Source organism: Mustelus asterias, chromosome 11 (assembly GCF_964213995.1).
Source record: "Mustelus asterias chromosome 11, sMusAst1.hap1.1, whole genome shotgun sequence".
NCBI lineage: Eukaryota > Metazoa > Chordata > Chondrichthyes > Carcharhiniformes > Triakidae > Mustelus > Mustelus asterias.
In genome coordinates, this window is record NC_135811.1 from 10169558 (window position 1) to 10188577 (window position 19020).

General features: G+C 44.2%; 1 protein-coding gene across 1 annotated transcript in view; it reads left to right on the plus strand.

The window, feature by feature from the left end:
- Positions 1 to 306: 306 nt before the first annotated feature.
- The window catches only part of hpse2 (heparanase 2), a 333459-nt gene continuing 314745 nt past the window's right edge, over positions 307 to 19020 (plus strand). Inside the window, exons 1-3 of the mRNA XM_078223121.1 lie at positions 307 to 677; positions 2374 to 2531; positions 4237 to 4398. Coding sequence (XP_078079247.1) covers positions 394 to 677; positions 2374 to 2531; positions 4237 to 4398 — 604 coding nt within the window. The 5' untranslated portion in view covers positions 307 to 393. The remainder of the gene's footprint in view (positions 678 to 2373; positions 2532 to 4236; positions 4399 to 19020) is intronic.

Here is a 19020-nt window from a genome sequence, read left to right on the forward strand (position 1 = left end):
ATGGAGAGGGGCGAGGGGGAATGTGGGCTCGGCTTCTGAGTGCTGCCTGGCACCGCGGACACGAATCTGGGGCTCAGGGAGTTGCTCACACACAGGCAGCCTCTGGTCGAGGCTTATTTTTAAGGGGAGGGGGCGGGGGGGGGGGGGGTGGGAGCTCCTGGAGGAGGCTGCTGGAGAGGGGGCGTGGAGCCGCAAACCACGCCATCAAAACATTGCAAACCACATCCACACACGGGGCAAGATAAAGAAATAATTCACTCTCTCGCCCACCGGCTCGAAAAACTCTCATCCGTCTGAGCATCGGGAGGTTTTAAATGTGATTGAATTCTGCTCTCTCTCTGTCTGTCTGTCTGTCTCTCCCCCCCCCCCCCCTCTCTCTCCCTCTCCACCACAATGATGCCCTGTGCCTTCCCTCTCAGCCTCTCTGGGATCTTGCCAGCGCTCTATTTCCTCGCATCCCTCTCCATGCTCGCCCACCTCTCGGCCGCCTCTCAAGCCGGGGGAGGAAAGCCGGCGGCCGGGGGGCTCGCTCAGGCCAGGAGTCACCCGAGAGACACCAGGACTCTCATCCTCCTGGACGTGAACATCAGGAGTTCCGTCCGGACGGTCAGCGAGAACTTTCTGTCAATCCAACTGGACCCTGCCGTGGTACACAATGGTTGGATCGATTTCTTAAGGTAAAATGCTGGTGTCCAGTTAATAACAGGTCTCCTTGTGTTTGTTTGTGTGTTAAAACAAATATTATTTCCTCCTCGGGCTTAATAATCCGCAGTGTGAAATTGACACTTTTTTGTTTTCGAATTCGTTTCAATTTCTTCTTGTTTACTTTCAAAAGCGCGCCAGCCTGAAACTGACCTGAAATTGATTCAAATCCTTCCTCAAATTAAAACATAGTGCAAATCATTTCGCTTCTGTACAATCGACGTGGCGTATTTCACATCCAATCTCAGCTGATCAAAGGGCCGCCTGGTTTATTCCAATTTTCAGCGATGTTTTGGGGACAAAAATCCCAGCGTTTTCACCATTCGAAAACGCAACTTAAGTTTCAAGAAACCACAACAGCAACAACAGGAGAAATGCCGTTGAATTCGATAGAGCGAAGCTCACTTCCACTCTCTTTTACCATCGGAAAATGATCCAGGAAGCGGCGATGGGGACGGGCTGCGCGTTATCTCGGGGGGGGGGGGGGGGGGAACGCTTAGGATCAGATGTACCGATTTATTTACAGGCGGAATCGAAAAAAAAAATCATTTGGAAAAGCGGGCGACACGTTCTTGAATTGAGGCTGACTCTTAGTGTTAATTAAGACGGTTGAATTTTTTTGACCCAAAGTGGGGTAGGACTGTCAGAGCAAAACAAAACAATCCACATGTCTTGTGGAGCTGCTAAATGTAACCGCTTGCTGGTCTGCGAGCTTTCGTTTGGGTTTGAGCTTTGAAGGAAAATAAATTCGATTTCACACACACGCTGCTAAAACTATCCAGCGACTCTGTAAATACCGATCCAGAGAAAACAATCGGTAATTAATCTTAAAACACATAACAAACTGGGCTGCATTCATTGCGGCCGTTTCAGTTCATAACAATCATTTTAAAAATAAGAAGGAACCAACTTATTTGTTTGGTGTGGGGAGGGACCCCATGTGTGAGAAATCCCCTTTCATTTTCAGATTTCGACTCTCAAACCGGTCACCCTCACTGTTGTAATCAATATCCCGCATATAGTTAGTGTGTGTATGCACACGAGTGCAACATGTAACATTTTCTAACTGGCAAACATCCCAAATAGAATCTGCGTCCTCGTGCAATTATGTTCACCACGGCCAGAGTTTCTTGCATTTGGGGCAAAAGCAATTAAATCGTCCCTTGTAAGTCAACCCGGCAACCACCAATTTACTGTAGCTTGTATCGAGCATATGTATCGAACCCCTTCATATCAATGCAATGTGCTATCTTGTCAGCTTGGATCCTGTTTGTCTCTCTTGTGGGGCCATGAATCGGATTCAATTTGAGTTTGCTTTTTGGAACACGCAAGGAGATAGATCTGGTTTTGCCTGGTGCTTTGTAACTTTAAGACTGGGTTAATTTTTAAAATAGATACATAACCCACCCGCAATGTCCCGAAGCGCTTTGTCTACAACCGAGTGTTCAAATGCTGGAAATAAAGGCGCGGTTAATTTGGAAAGAAAATTGTTGTGTTTTTTTTCATTGCAACACTATTTACTAACCACTCCCTCCCCGTTATTGTTCAGACTCAGCTCACGCAAACAACACGCCAGCCAATATTTTATATCCCAAGCAATGAGCGTTGGGATGAAGAGAGGGTTAAATGTTATTTTTTTTAAAAATCCAATGTGTGTGTTGCTTCTTTCAGCTCCAAGAGGCTGGTCACGCTAGCGCGGGGGTTGTCCCCTGCATTTCTGTGGTTCGGCGGGAAAAGGACGGATTTTTTGCAGTTCCAAAATCATCGAAATCTGGCCAAGCACCGGGGAGAGCTGGGGCCCGATTACTACTTGAAAAACTATGAAGACGGTATGCATCTTCTGATCCATCCGCACTCCACTCTGTATAATGGGTATCCTCTCCCACCAGCCGCCCCTTGCGGAACACGAGATGCTGTTTAAACAGCTAGAAGCAGAAAGTAATTTTTACAGTTAGTGGAATTACAAAGACTGTATTATGAGTGCTAAAGGATGTTTGATATTATATCTGAAAGGCTTGTAATCATATATAATCATGGTATTTTGATATTGTTTACTATACAATGAAACATGGATATTATATATGTGCTGTGAACATATATACTGTCACTATATACATTTTATATACAACATTGCCACAACAGTTAAATCCATCTCTACATGTTAACCTGTTCTAACATGACACAATCGAGAGAATGCATGGATTACAATTACAAATCACCGTGACATGTTAGGAGTTACAATTTGTGCTCCATTAGCTGAGTTTCTGGATTAACGGTCTAATGATAATAGCACTAGGCCATTGTCTAGTGGCATTATAACTAGACTATCAATCCAGAAACTCAACTAATGTCCTGGGGAACTGGTTCCAAACTCATCACGCAGATGGTGGAATTCGAATTCAATAAAAAAAATCTGGAATTAAGAATCTATTGATGACCATGGAACCATTGTGGATTGTCAGAAAAACCCATCTGGTTCACTTGATATCCTTTAGGGAAGGAAATCTGCCGTTCTTACCTGGTCTTGCCTACATGTGGGGGCAGCAAGGTGGCACAGTGGTTAGCACTGCTGCCTCACAGCGCCAGGGACCCAGGTTCGATTCCCGGCTTGGGTCACTGTCTGTGTGGAATTTGCACATTCTCCCCGTCTCTGCGTGGGTTTCCTCTGGGAGCTCCGGTTTCCTCCCACAGATCAAAGATGTGCCGGTTAGGTGGATTGGCCATGCTAAATTACCCCTTAGTGTCAGGGAGACTAGCTAGGGTGAATGCATGGGGTAATGGAGATGGGGCCTGGGTGAGATTATGGTCAGTGCGTTCTCAATGAGCCGAATGGCCTCCTTCTGCACTGTAGGATTCTATGTGACCCCAGAGCCACAGCAATGTGGTTGACTCTGAACTGCCTTCGGGCAGCTAGGAATGGGCAATAAATGCTGTAAGAAGTTTAACAACACCAGGTTAAAGTCCAACAGGTTTATTTGGTAGCAAAAGCCACACAAGCTTTCGGAGCTCCAAGCCCCTTCTTGAGGTGAGTTCAGGTGAGAAGGGGCTTGGAGCTCCGAAAGCTTGTGTGGCTTTTGCTACCAAATAAACCTGTTGGACTTTAACCTGGTGTTGTTAAACCTCTTACTGTGTTTACCCCAGTCCAACGCCGGCATCTCCACATAATAAATGCTGGCCAGCCAGCGAAGCCCATGTCTCACGAATGAATTAAAAAATCTATCAGAATTCTGTTTTTTTTTTCAATGAAACGAAACTTGTCATTTGAAAGGCGCAGCAGACTATCCCTGCCATTTTACAGCGTTCCCGCGGGGAGACAATGTCAAAATTCAGAGTAAAATACCTCGGAAAGTTCCCTTGGTGGGATTCCTCATGTAAACGATTTTTGAAGATTAAAATTTCTCCAGCCAGTTCTCTTTGTTGCGTTATCAGAGATTCGGGGGGCGAGGGCGAGGGAGGGTAATAACTGGAACAGAGATTTGAACTGTTTCCTGGTATCAAACCGCACCCTGAAGTGGTTTGGTTTTACCATTTCAGACATTGTCCGGAGTGACATCGCCCTGGATAAACAGAATGGTTGTAAAATCGCCCAACACCCGGATATCATGCTGGAGTTACAGAGGGAGAAAGCTTCGCAGATGCAGCTCGTTTTGACGAAGGAACAATTCTCCAATACCTACAGCAACATCACAATAACAGGTAGGAAGAACAGACCGGCTCGCCTGGTTTGTGGCGCTGGTTATATTTCGGCTAAAATAAAGCACTTGAGACTTCCGTTTGAGTGCAGGAGAGAGGGTTCGTTTGAACGAGTGAGAGGCTGCTGAGGCGGAGGGGTTGATTAGTTCTGTCCGGATCTCAGTAACCCCACAATTTGTTTGTGCGATTTTGCGATGGACATTTCGATTTCTATTGGTGTCTATTCTTACCCCAGGAGGCATGAGAATCTTATGGTGATCCCCTTCCCACTGACTTCAATGGACCGACTAGTAAAGGCCTTAACTGGACATTCAGAGTGTTTGTAGCGAGTGAAATAAAGTTTAGTGCTGTGGTTTGCGAATGTCCGATTTGATTTTCAAAATTTCGTGGATTTGGAAGAAATTTCGTGTAAAATACAAATATTGAATACGGGTGAATAAGAACACTCGTTAAATCTAACAAAACAGCGTGAGACGCTTCTAAAAATAACGTGGGCAAAATATGTGTGGTACACAGCTGCATGTTTAACCTGAACTAGTTAAATGCATTGAATTAGGTACACATAGTATACCCGAACTAGTTAAGTGTATTGAATTAATTACAAATAGTGTGTCTGAGCTAATTAAATATATTGAATTAGTTACATTTAGTGTATCTGAACTAGTTAAGTGGATTGAATTAGCTACATATCGTGTGCCTGAATTAAAGTGTATTGAATTAGTTACAAATAGTGTACCTAAACTAATTAAATGTATTGAATTAGTTACATATAGTGTATCGAACTAGTTATGTGTATTGAATTTTTACACATAGTGTACCTGAATTAGTTATGTGTATTGAATTAGTTACGCATAGTATACCTGAACTAGTTCAGTGGATTGAATTGGTTACATATCGTGTATCAGTTGCTATATTGTACTTATTGTATGTAGTGTACCAGTGGCATGTATTGTAACTAGTTGCGTATAGTATATCGGCTGCATATCGTGTACCGGCTGCCTGTGGCATGTGTGCTGTCCTAATTCATGGTAATGAACAGTTACATGCGGGCTCACTCAGTGAAGAAAACAACAATGATTTTGTTTTGAATTTGAATTGACCCGTCAGCTGTTTTCCTTCGAACGATTTCACTCTTTGGCCGATTGCAGTTTGTCAGTGACTGGGAAATCTGCTAAACATTTGTATTAAATGCACCCGAGTACTGGGGATTTCAAATTTCCAGAATGCATGAAACATATTTAAATAATTATCTGGAAGGCTGTATCAGAGTCAGTGTTGCTGAATGGAGTTCCGTTCTGACATTAGAAGCATTGAATGGAAATGGAGGACACTACAAGGCTGTTGCTCTCATATGTTGGTGAATATTCTTACAAAGTTGATTCCCCGTCTCAAAATAGCACAAATCTGATCTTAATTAGTCTGGAAATGTTGCTTTAAACGTAGAGTGCTCCATCAGATTGGGTATTTGTAAGCAGTTGGTTAATCTGGGGTATTGCTGATTGCGGGATGCATTGAGGTTAGTGATAAAGGAGTAAACGGCACAGGCAAAGATTAGGGACATTTGCAAAGCGTTGGTGCCCGGGTGGCTAATTTGTAATGATATAAAAGCAAGATGTTGGAATCTGAAACAAAAACAGAAAAATGCTGGAAAATCTCAGCAGGTCTGACAGCATCTGCGAAGAGAGTGGAGTTAACATTTCTAACATTTCGAGTGGTTGGTTCTATTCTCTCTCCGCAGATTCTGTCAGATCTGCTGAGATTTTCCAGCATTTTCTGTTTTTTGTTGCAGCTAATTTATAACATTGGCCGAAAACGGCTATGTTCGGCGCTTAAAAGCATACAGCAGTAAGTTTATAAGATTCTTAAGAGGCTTAGAGGACCTTTTTTTGGCAGTTTTAAAATGCAGTTTCCTACTGGGGCAGAACTAGACAGTGTGATGTGTGAACGTGCGCTGGGGGTCTGTCTACACACTTCGCTTTGCGCACGGAGCCAGATCAGACCCTATTCGGTTAGATTTCCATCAAGCCCCAGATCAGGTGTAATGCGTGTTTTTGTCAGCTTGCAGCTCGCATGTCTCTCTTGTGGGGACCGTGAATTGGATTCAATGTGAATTGGTTTTTGGAACAAGCAAAGGAGATGGATTACAGACTTGCGCTGTCCACTCTGCACATTGGCATTGTAACTCTGAGAAAGGAATAACATTATGTTTTTAAAAATGCACAAACGCACATCCTAAACCATTCCACATCAGCATGGAAGTAACAGATATAGGGGCACTATCACAAATGCTTATTGCAGCTTTAGCATTTGATTCCTGGCGCTATATTGTGATGAGTTGGAGATGCCGGCGTTGGACTGGGGTAAACTCAGTAAGAAATCTCACAACACCAGGTTAAAGTCCAACAACCTGGTGTTGTGAGATTTCTTACTATATTGTGAACCAGGTGTCAGTCAGTCTTTTTTAAAAAAACTGTATCTAAATCTGGGATGAGCAAATAAGTATAACTGTTTCGTAACACATCCACAACTGCTTCATTTATGAATGTGCCACCTTCTTTGTAATTATTTCTTAGGTCACTCATTGTTCCTACAGAGTTCATGCACCACATCACCCTCCTGATAACAACATCATATGAACATAATTCTGGAAAAGGGACTCTTGATCAGATGTTTCATATTTTTGATTTATTATTGTCACATGTATTGGGATACAGGGAAAAGTATTGTTTCTTGCGCGTTATACAGACAAAGCATGCCATTCATAGAGAAGGAAACAAGAGAGTGCAGAATGTAGTGTTACAGTCATAGCTAGGATGTAGAGAAGCATCAACTTAATACGAGGTAGGTCCATTCAAAAGTCTGATGGCAGCAGGGAAGAAGCTGTTTTTGAGTCGGCTGGTACGTGACCTCAGACTTTTGCATCTTTTTCCCGACGGAAGAAGGTGGAAGAGAGAATGTCCGAGGTGCATGGGGTCCTTAATTATGCTGGCTGCTTTGCTGAGGCAGCGGGAAGTGTAGACAGAGTCAATGGATGGGAGGCTGGTTTGCATGATGGATTGGGCTACATTCACGACCTTTTGCAGTTCCTTGCGGTCTTGGGCAGAGCAGGAGCCATACCAAGCTGTGATACAACCAGAAACAATGCTTTCTATGGTGCATCTGTAAAAGTTGGTGAGAGTCGTAGCTGACATGCCAAATTTCCTTAGTCTTCTGAGAAAGCAGAGGCATTGGTGGGATTTCTTAACTATAGTGTCGGCAATCTCACCCTGCTCCCACATTATTGTACAGTTTATTGCTGCTTAATTTCCCTTAATTTAGTTTTCTCCCCTCTTCTTTAGACCTTGACCCAGGCTTAGAAATAAGTGTTAACTGGTCTGTAATAGCTCACAATATATCATTGTTCATTGATGAGATCAGGTGGTCAGTGTCAATCACCAAAGTATCATTGATACTCAAATAAAATCAAAATATTGAAATAAATACAGCAAATGCAGGAATAAACTCAGCAGCTCTGGCAGTATCTGTGGAGAGAGAAACAGAGTTAACGTACTGAATCCAATGTGACTCTTCTTCCGAAGAACCTGCTGAGTCTTCAATTTCCTGATTTTATTTGATTGATATTCCTTTTCATTTTAGTTAAAGGTAAATACAATTAGCAAATTGGCCTCCGGGTTTAGCACATTGTTAGTTAAACTTACATTTAAATTGAATGTAGGCTGATAGGATGAAATTATACAGTACTCTGCCTACTGTAAGGTTCCCATATGTAATAAGTAATGGGTAGTATCACTCTAGTTTATAGCGGACATGAGCTCACATCCCCAAATGATCTCTAATTCAGTTCTACGTTGATAATATAATGTAGCAAGGTGGCTGGTATGGAACTTAAAACATGTCACATTGGTACAATAGGGCTTTGAGACTAGGTTGAAATACTGGATTTGACAAAACTGTCTGCTTAATAGCCACCCCATCCATCATGTTAACCATTCACCACTGTCGCGGCTGCAGTATATACCAGATATAAGATGACCTGCAGCAAGGGTTCTTTGACAGCAACTCCCAATCCTGTGACCTCTACAACCTAGAAGAGCAAGGGCAGCATGTGTATGAGAACACCACCATCTCCAACTGCACCTCCAAGCCACATATTATCCTGACTTGGAAACTTATTGGCATTCCCTATCGCCACTGGAACAAAGTGCTGGAATCCGTAGTGACCGCACTGTGGGAGTGGACGGTACCTGTTCAAAAAGGTGGCTCACCTCCAAGATCTGCAGGGCATTAAGGGATGGGTGTTGGCCTTGCCAGCAACCCCTCATTCCATGAATGAATAAGTAAAAACTAGCTGCTTTTACATTGCATGAGTGTAATGATAATATTGTCTGTTCTTGAATGTGTAAACTTCCTGCAGCTGGCTTCAGGTTGAATATAGGCCTGCCAGGACACATCAAGATCAATATACATCAAGATCCATTCTTAGTGCTATTTAGGCCGTCAATCTTAGCAAGCCCTGGCAGTTTTATATTTAGCTTCTGGGAAGCAAATGCACAAGTCTACACAAAGTGATGACAGCTAAGTAAAGTTAAGTTTGTTTATTAGTCACAAGTATATTTACATTAACACTGTAATGAAGTTACTGTGAAAATCCCCTAGTTGCCACACTCTGGCGCCTGTTCAGGTACACTGAGGGAGAATTTAGCATGGCCAATGCACCTAACCAGCACATCTTTCAGACTGTGGGATGAAACCGGAGCACCCGGAGGAACCCCACGCAGACACAGGGAGAACGTGTAATCTCCACACAGTGACTCAAGCCGGGAATCAAACCTGGATCTCTGGTGCTGTGAGGCAGCAGTGCTAACCACTGTGCCGCCCCTAATATGATATTGTTGATCTGGACGCGCTTGATGCTGAAATTTGAAAGTTCTTTAAATCTCAATGCAAATCCTTAATCTTGGTGAGTATGGAAAATTTGTTACCGGGTGAGAACATAGAACATAGAAAAGCTACAGCACAAACAGGCCCTTTGGCCCACAAGTTGCGCCGAACATGTCCCTACCTACTAGGCTTACCTATAACCCTCTATCTTACTAATTTCCATGAACTTATCCAAAAGTCTCTTAAAGGACCCTATCGAATCCGCCTCCACCACCACTACCGGCAGCCGATTCCACGCACCCACCACCCTCTGAGTGAAAAACTTACCCCTAACATCTCCTCTGTACCTACTCCCCAGCACCCTAAACCTGTGACCTCTTGTGGCAACCATTTCAGCCCTGGATAAAAGCCTCTGAGAATCCACTCTATCAATACCCCTCAACATCTTATACACCTCTATCAGGTCACCTCTCATCCTTCGCCTCTCCAGGGAGAAAAGACCTAGCTCTCTCAACCTATCCTCATAAGGCATGCCACCTAATCCAGGCAACATCCTTGTAAATCTCCTCTGCGTTACTTAAATATGTTGAAGAGACAGTTGAATGCATTTCTGGAGAAAGGGAGGACGAGGGCTAGGATGTGGAGGTGGGCTTGAGATCGCAAGTGTGGTCTTTTTGGACCCAGTTGTTTTTTTATGCAGCTCCCAAATGTTTGTTCATGTTTTTAATTGATAACATATGATCATTACATTAAAATACAAGGAACAACATTTCATTCCCATTTGTCACTGGAAACCCAAACTGCCATGGATGTCACTTACGGGCAAAAATAAATCAAGCAAATAGAATGGAAATCATCAAAGGACAGCTCAGAGTGTAAAGCCAACTCATAATTAAGACAAGCGCACAATGCTTTTATGGAGCATGCAAATGTTATTGAATCTGTCGACAACAGGAACAGCATGAGACCCATGGAATAAAATCAGTGCCACAGATTCTATTTCCACACAAGAGTGAATGATGTCCATATCAGTTTTATTCCCCAATAACCTTAAGTGACATGCTACAATTCTGTGTTCAATTGTGATTCATGCGTCATTTGAGTATCAAGCCATGTACCTGCACGTACAACTTGATCTAATCAGTTGCCTGTTCAACTCCGGATAGCACAGAATTTCATTGCTGCGGGCCACTTAAATATGCTTGTCGGTCGCATCTGGATGCAGCTTTGATGTCCTTATCTGAGAAAAGATGTCCTTGCTATAGAGGGAGCAAAGCGAAGGTTTGCCAGGCTGATTCCTGGGATGGCAGGTCTGTCATGTGAGGAGAGACTAAGTCAGTTCGGATTATATTCACTGGAGTTTAGAAGAATGAGAGGGGATCTCATAGAAACGTATAAAATTCTAACAGGGTTAGACAGGGTAGATTCAGAAAAAATGTTCCCAATGGTGGGGGAGTCCAGAATTAGGGGTCATAGTTTGAGGATAAGGGTAAATCTTTTAGAATTGAGGTGAGGAGAAATTTCTTCACCCAGAGGGTGGCGAATGTGTAGAATTCACTACCACAGAAAGTAGTTGAGGCCAAAACGTTGTCTGATTTCAAGAAGAAATTAGATATAGCTCTTGGGGCTAAAGGGGTCAAGGGATATGGGGGGAAGGGGGGGATCAGGATATTGAATTTGATGATCAGCCCTGATCAAAATGAATGGTGGAGCAGACTAGAAGGGCTGAATGGCCTACTCCTGTTGCTAGTTTCTATGTTACCTGCACGTACAACTTGATGTAATCAGTTGTACAGCTGCCTGTTCAACTCCGGATAGAACAGAATTCCATTGCTGCTGGCCACTTTAATCTGCTTGTCGGTCACTTCTGGGCACAACAAATAGGTGGAGCGCTGCTCTGGAGAAAGGTAAAGAGACTTTAGCCTCATTGCAGTGCAATAATGCTATAGTGGCACCCTGGCAATAACCAGATGGGCACCAAATACCTCCTTGGGCCAGATAGAGAACACCTGCGTGTCAGATTTAATAAGATTGTGCAAGGAAAAAGTGTGTGGTAACTTCTACAAAACTTTCATTCCCTTCTTAAAGTTAAAGTTTATTTATTAGTCACAAGTAAGGCTTACATTAACACTGCAATGAAGTTACTGTGAAATTCCCCTAGTCGCCATGCTCCGACGCTTGTTCGGGTCAATCCACTTAACCAGCACGTCATTCAGAATGTGGGAGGAAACCGGAGCACCCGGAGGAAACCCACACAGACACGGGGAGAACGTGCAAACTCCACACAGACAGTGGACCCAAGCCAGGAGTCGAACCCTAATCCCTGGCACTGTGAGACAGCAGTGACAACCGCTGTGCCACTGTGCTGCCCTGTTAATCCTTTTCATTAGAAAATTAAAGATTATTCAACAGATGGATTGTGTGCAGACTGATTAAATCTCAGTCTCCAGAAGATGTCTGTCGAAAAGACACACTGCATCTTCAAAAACCTTTAGTGTGCATGAAAGCTAAACACTATTCATTAAAGCTGAGCTATCAGTGATATCTTGATCTGTGTCAGGAACCGGAGCTGTTTGCAGTGTGGAGATCTTCCATCTGTCTCTTCACAACCTAATGCTGCGCCCAGGGCTTCCTTTCTCTTCTCACTACTTACACCCTGTTTCCTCCACTGGATTGCATCCATGGCACATAGTCTAAACATTGTGGTGGCAGCATTATTGCAGTTGCTAGTTGTCAGGGTGGATTTTGCCTTTGGAGGCCAAGTGAAAGTGACGGGCAAGATAACATGGCTGCTACTGCTATTAGCCATCCAGTCCTCTATGAATGGGGAAACCATTGTCTGGGTCTCCTGTCAGCTTATAACACCATGGTATAGTTGACGGGATCCAGCTTTTGTCCATCTGTTTCACCATTTTATCTTGACTGATTGATTTTTGAGGTTTTTTTAAAGGTTTATTTATTAGTGTCATAAGTAGGCTTACATTAACAGGACAATGAAGTTTCTGTGAAAATCCCCGAGTTGCCACACTCCGGCGCCTGTTCGGGTACACTGAGGGAGGATTTAGCATTGCCAATCCACCTAACCAGCACACCATTCAGACTTTGGGACATTCAGACACCGGAGCACCCGGAGGAAACCCACGCAGACACGGGGAGAACGTGTAGATTCCACGCGGACAGTGACCCAAGCCGGGAATTGAACCCAGGTCCCTGGCGCTGTGAGGCAGCAGTGCTTAACCACTGTGTGATTGAGGAGGGCAGGCAGTCAGCCCCAGCAGAGGGGGTTTCTAAACAAGGAACGTGATTGGGCAGGCCAACAATTAAAATATAGCTTTTTATAACAAAGGGAAAATCTAATTATAAATCCAACTTACGACCAGTTCCCATAGCCCGTCGTGCCTAGGATTGTGTTGTGCTGTATGTAAAGGGAAAGTGTCTAAGCATCTGTCCCCTCCGTCACCTTGCTGCAATCTTGATCCTGCAGTGTGTTATATATTTAGCAACATATTTAAGCTGTTAAAAATGGTATAGAGTCTTTGGGGGAAAGATGGAAATATTTACAAGGAACTGAGAAATTAAATGTATTAAGACTGAAGAAGCTAGAGCTCACTTCTTTGGAAAAGAGATGACTGAGGAGTGACCTCTTGGATGTCTTTAAAATCATGAAAAGCTTTGACAAGATAGACACAGAGAAGATGTTTCCACTTGTGGGAAGTTCGTAAAACAATAAGGCAGCCTCTAATAAATCCAGGAAGGAATTCAGGAGAACCAGGGTGTTTCGAATGTGGAACTTGCTACCACATGCAGCAATTGAGATGAATAACATCCCTTTAAAGGGAAACTAGATAGGCAGATGAAGGAGAAAGGAAATAGAAGTATATAATCAGATGATGTAGAGAGACAAGCACCTACATGGATCTTTTGTGTCTAATGGCCTGATTTTCTGCTGTTATTTCTATGAAATTCTATCTAGTTTTTAAAAATTCATCCGTGGGATGTGGGTGTCGCTGGCTAGGCCAGTATTTATTGCCCATCCCTGGGGACATTTAAGAGTTGATCTGGAGTCACATGTAGGCCAGACTAGATAAGGACAATAGATTTCCTTCCCAAAAGGACAATAGTGAACCAGATGGGGGTTTTAAAACACTCTACACTGGTTTCATTAGACTTCTAACTCCAGGTTCTTCTGCCATGGTGGGTTTCGAATCCAGGTCCCCAGAGTATTACCCAGGTCTCTGGGTTACTAGTCCAGAAACAATACCACTACACCACTCTGCCTGCTTCTTGGCCTGTTGATGGTTCATCTTGAGCTATTTTGCAGACAGCTTTTATAAGTGGTCATAGAGTCATTGAGGTTTAGAGCATTGAGGTTTACATACAAGCCCAGCTTGTCCATGCTGCCCCTTTTTTTAACCCCTAAGCAAGTCCCAATTGCCCGTGTTTGACCCATACCCCTCTAAACCCATCTTACCTAAATGCTTTTTAAAAGACAAAATTGTACCCGCCTCTACTACTACCTCTGGCAGCTTGTTCCAGACACTCACCACCCTCTGTGTGAAAAAATTGCCCCTCTGGACCCTTTTGTATCTCTCTCATCTCACCTTAAACCTATGCCCTCTAGTTTTAGACTCCCCGACCTTTGGGAAAAGATATTGACTATCTAGCTGACCTATGCCCCTCATCATTTTATAGACCTCCATAAGATCACCCCTAAGCCTCCTATGCTCCAGAGAAAAAAATCCCAGCCTATCCAGCCTCCCCTAATAACTCAAACAATCTAGTCCCGGTAGCATCCTAATAAATCTTTTCTGCACTCTTTCCAGTTTAATAATATCCTTTCTATAATAGGGTGACCAGAACTGTACACAGTATTCCAAGTGGGGCCTTACCAATGTCTTGTACAACTTCAACAAGTTCAAGTGGTGGTTTGCCCTTGCCTCGTACATCAGGGCAAGGATGCAGGTCCCAAGTCAACCTCAGCCAGAATGGAGGTTGAACTGTCTTGTTGGTGTTATTCTGAACAACACACGAGCCAACAGAGCCAACCAACCCCCCATATAATATGTAACTTTATGTAATAAGTATAGCATGGCTTGAGTTGAATTAGAATCATAGAACCCCTACAGTGCAGAAGGAGGCCATTCAGCCCCTCGAGTCTGCACTGACCACAATCCCACCCAGGCCCTTTCCCCATAACCCCATGCATTTACCCTAGCTAATCCCCCTCACACTAAGGGGCAATTTAGCATGGCCAATCCACCCAACCCGCACATCTTTGGACTGTGGGAGGAAACCGGAGCACCCAAAGGAAACCCACGCAGGCACGAGGAGAACGTGCAAACTCCACACAGAAGTGACCCAAGCCGGGAATCGAACCGAGGTCCCTGGTGCTGTGAGGCAGCAGTGCTAACCACTGTGCCACCGTGCTGCCCCTTGTTTTATCTACCGTGTTGCAGATGTAGTGGAAAAGATGTTAAAAAAAACTTTAAACGCCTACTACTTTATTTTTCATAACAGTAAACTGTATCTTGGCTGTAAGCTACTATATTTCATACACATGCGGAAATTACCAGGAACAGCTGTCCAACTCAGTATGAACTGAATATTGCCAAAGAAAAGAATTTTGGCTCCTTTATAACTCAATCCGCATTGAGACAATCTGTTAAGGAATGGATGACTTGAAATGTGGACTTCATTGATATTGCTCTGGTATTTTGTGGTATTGCCTGAAGGAATCTGCCAGCCTAGTTCATTTATTAGCACTCTTTCTCCTTAGAAGGTTGTGGATTGAGGCTCCACGCCAGGACTTAAGCACATAACTTGGGCAAATGGTGACTAGCAACCCAGAGATTGAGGGAAATGGCTTCATGGCTTCAAGATCCCACCCTGGCAACCAGTGGAATTTAAATTCAATTAATGGATAAAATAAATGTGGTTGACTCTAAAACTGCCCTCTGAAATGGCCCAGCAAGCCTCTCAGCTCAGGGCAATTAGAGATAGGCAACAAATGCTGGCCCAGCCAGTGACACTCACATCCCATGAAAAAATTAGAAAGCCTGCAACCTCCCCCAGTACTGAGGGTATGTTGAATTGTTGTTACCTTTTTGATGAGATATTATTAGAAACATAGAAAAACTACAGCACAATACAGGCCCTTCAGCCCACAAAGTTGTGCCGAACATGTCCCTACCTTAGCGCTTACTAGGCTTACCTATAACCCTCTATCTTACTAAGTTCCATGTACTTATCTAAAAGTCTCTGAAAAGACCCTATCGAATCCGCCTCCACCACCGTTGCCGGCAGCCCATTCCACGCAACCACCACCCTCTGAGTGAAAAACTTACCCCTGACATCTCCTCTGTACCTACTCCCCAGCACCTTAAACCTGTGTCCTCTTGTGGCAACCATTTCAGCCCGAGGAAAAAGCCTCTGACTGTCCACTCGATCAATACCTCTCAACATCTTATACACCTCTATCAGGTCACCCCTCATCCTTCGTCTCTCCAAGGAGAAAAGGCCGAGCTCACTCAACCTATCCTCATAAGGCATGCTCCCCAACCCAGGCAACATCCTTGTAAATCTCCTCTGCACCCTTTCTATGGCTTCCACATCCTTCCTGTAATGAGGCGACCAGAACTGAGCACAGTACTCCAAGTGGGGTCTGACCAGGGTCTTACATAGCTGCAACATTATCTCACGACCCCTAAACTCAATTCCTTGATTGATGAAGGCCAGTACACCATACGCCTTCTTAACCACAGCTTCAACCTGCACAGCTGCTTTGAGCGTCCTATGAACTCGGACCCCAAGATATTATAGTGCTAGATCAAGTGGTTGGAAAGAATCGGATGGTGTAATTTAAAGAAGAACAGGGAATTTTCCATGTTGTCCTGACATATATTCCTCTCTCAGCCACTAGCATTCGATTAACTAGCCATTGGTATCATTTGTGGGACCAGGCTTTGAAATCTACTTTGATATTGTTCTCTTAATTCAGACCATGGGAGGCTGTGTTCAATCAATAAGCTCCTGGTGTTTATGGCGTCATGAGCTCTATGTTAATGTTCCGCAGCAGATGGATTTTGGGCAGGTCATTTAAAAGTGAGGTGCATAGAAATTACTTCTCGCAGAGGGTGGTGAATCTCTGGAATTCTCTGCCCCAGAGGGTAGTGGGGAAGTAATGGCCGAGTGGTATTATTGCTAGATTATTAATCCAGAAACTGTTCTGGAGGACCCGGGTTCGAATCCCGCCACAGCAGATGGTGGGATTTGAATTCACCAAAAAATATCTGGGAAATAAGAATCTACTGATAACCATGAAACCATTGTTGGAAAAACCCATCTGGTTCACTAATGTCCTTTAGGGAAGGAAATCTGCCGTCCTTACCCGGTCTGGCCTACATGTGACTCCAGAGCCACAGCAATGTGGTTGACTCTCAAATGCCCTCCAAGGGCAACTAGGGATGGGCAATAAATACTGGCCAGCCAGCGACGCCCATGTCCCACGAATGAATAAAAAAAAATTAGAAATATTTAAAGTGGAGATGGATAAATATTTGACAGATCGAGGAATAGAGGGCTATGGGGAAATGGCACAGAAAAGGAGTTGAGGCCGACATAGATCAGCCATGAGCGTATTGAATAGTGGGGCAGGCTTAGAGGGCCTGGTGGCCACTGCTACTTCTATTTCTTGTGTTCTTGTGAACACAACAATTGCATCTTCAATTTGCCTGTGAAAAGGTTACAAATTCCAGCTCCACTTGAGAGCTTGAGTGCATTGAAAAAAAAAGAAGCTAGCTTCAATATTCGGGAAGTTTTGCAGCAAGCAGGACATATCAACAATTGCTGAAGTGTCCTGCTTGCTGATCAATTCATTCTTCTTCAAACAGCGTAATGGATCATTCAACCTCAATCTGCTGAACCGGCCAAAGTCTAAAGAAGCATTTAACCTGCACGGACAGGGAGGGATTCCTTCTCTGGCACTGCATGGCTCTGGTGCCCTGGCCAATGTTTCCATCTCCATCAAAAACAAACAGACTGATTGTTGATCTTACAAATATTTCCTGGGAGATAAACCACAAGTTATTGTACATGTGGGGACACACGACATAGGGAGGATAGGGGAAGGGGATATTAGGCAGGGATTTATGGAGTTGGGGTGGAAACTAAAGGCCAAGACTGACAGAGTGGTTATCTCTGGACTCTTGCCTGTACCACGGGATAGTTTAGAGAGGAATAGGGAGAGGGAAGGTTTGAATTCATGGCTGAGGGGATGGTGCAGGAGGGAGGGGTTCAGGTACTTAAGCAATTGGGGCTCGTACTGGGGAAGGTGTGACCTCTATGAGAAGGATGGTCTACACCTTAATCAGAAGGGGACCAATATCCTGGGGGGTAAATTTGCTAAGGCCATGCAGGGAGGTTTAAACTGATTCGGGGGGGGGGAGGGATCCTGAGTAGTGGGGCTGAAAGTGAGGGATGCATGGATGGGGACTGCAATGCACGGCATTGCAGAGGTGGGGTGGAGCAGGGTTTGAAATGTGTATACTTCAATGCCAGGAGTATTCGCAATAAAGTGGGTGAACTTGCAGCGTGGATCAGTACCTGGGACTTCGATGTTGTGGCTATTTCAGAGACATGGATAGAGCAGGGGCAGGAATGGATGCTGCAGGTCCCGGGGTTCAAATGTTTTAGTCGAAGTAGGGAAGGAGGTAGAAGAGGGGGAGGGGTAGCATTATTGGTCAGAGATTGTATCACAGTGTCAGAGAGGAGGTTTGATGAGGACTTATCTGTTGAGGTAGTATGGGCGGAGATTAGAAATAGGAGAGGAGAGGTCACCCTGTTGGGAGTCTTTTATAGACCTCCTAAAAGTTCTAGAGAGGTTGAGGAAAGGATTGCGGAGTCAATCCTGCTTAGGAGTGAAAGTAATAGGGCAATTGTTATGGGGGATTTTAACTTGACTAATATTGACTGGAATTGTTATAGCTCTAGCTCGTTAGAGGGGTCAGTTTTTGTTCAAAGCGTGCAGGAAGGTTTTTTGACTCAGTATGTAGACAGGCCAACTAGAGGTGAGGCTATATTGGATCTGGTGCTGGGAAATGAGCCAGACCAGGTGCTAGACTTGGAAGTTGGTGTGCATTTTGGTGATAGTGACCACAATTCGGTTACGTTCACCTTAGTGATGGAAAGGGATAGGCATGAACCTCGGGCCAGTGGTTTTAGCTGGGGGAAGGGTAATTATGAGGCTATTAGGAGAGAATTAGGAAACATAGGTTGGACTAGGAGATTACAGGGACTGGGAACGTCCGACATGTGGAGTTTTTTCAAGGAGCAGCTACTGCGAGTCTGTGATAGGTATGTCCCTGTCAGGCAAGGAGGAATTGGTAGGGCGAGGGAACCGTGGTGCACCAAAAAATTTTCTTTGTTGGTTAAAAAGAAAAAGGAGGCTTATGTTCGGATGAGACGTGAGCACTCGGGTAGTGCACTAGAAAGCTTTAGATTGGCTAAGAGGGAGTTGAAGAGCGAGCTTAGAAGGGCTAAAAGGGGACATGAGAAGACTTTGGCGGATAGGGTTAAAGAGAATCCTAAGGCGTTCTATAGGTATGTCAAGAACAGAAGGTTGGTTAGGGCAAGTTTAGGGCCAGTTATAGATGGCAGAGGGAAGTTATGTGTGGAACCGGAGGAGATTGGTGAAGCATTGAACCAATATTTCTCTTCGGTGTTCACGCAAGGGGACATGAATATAGC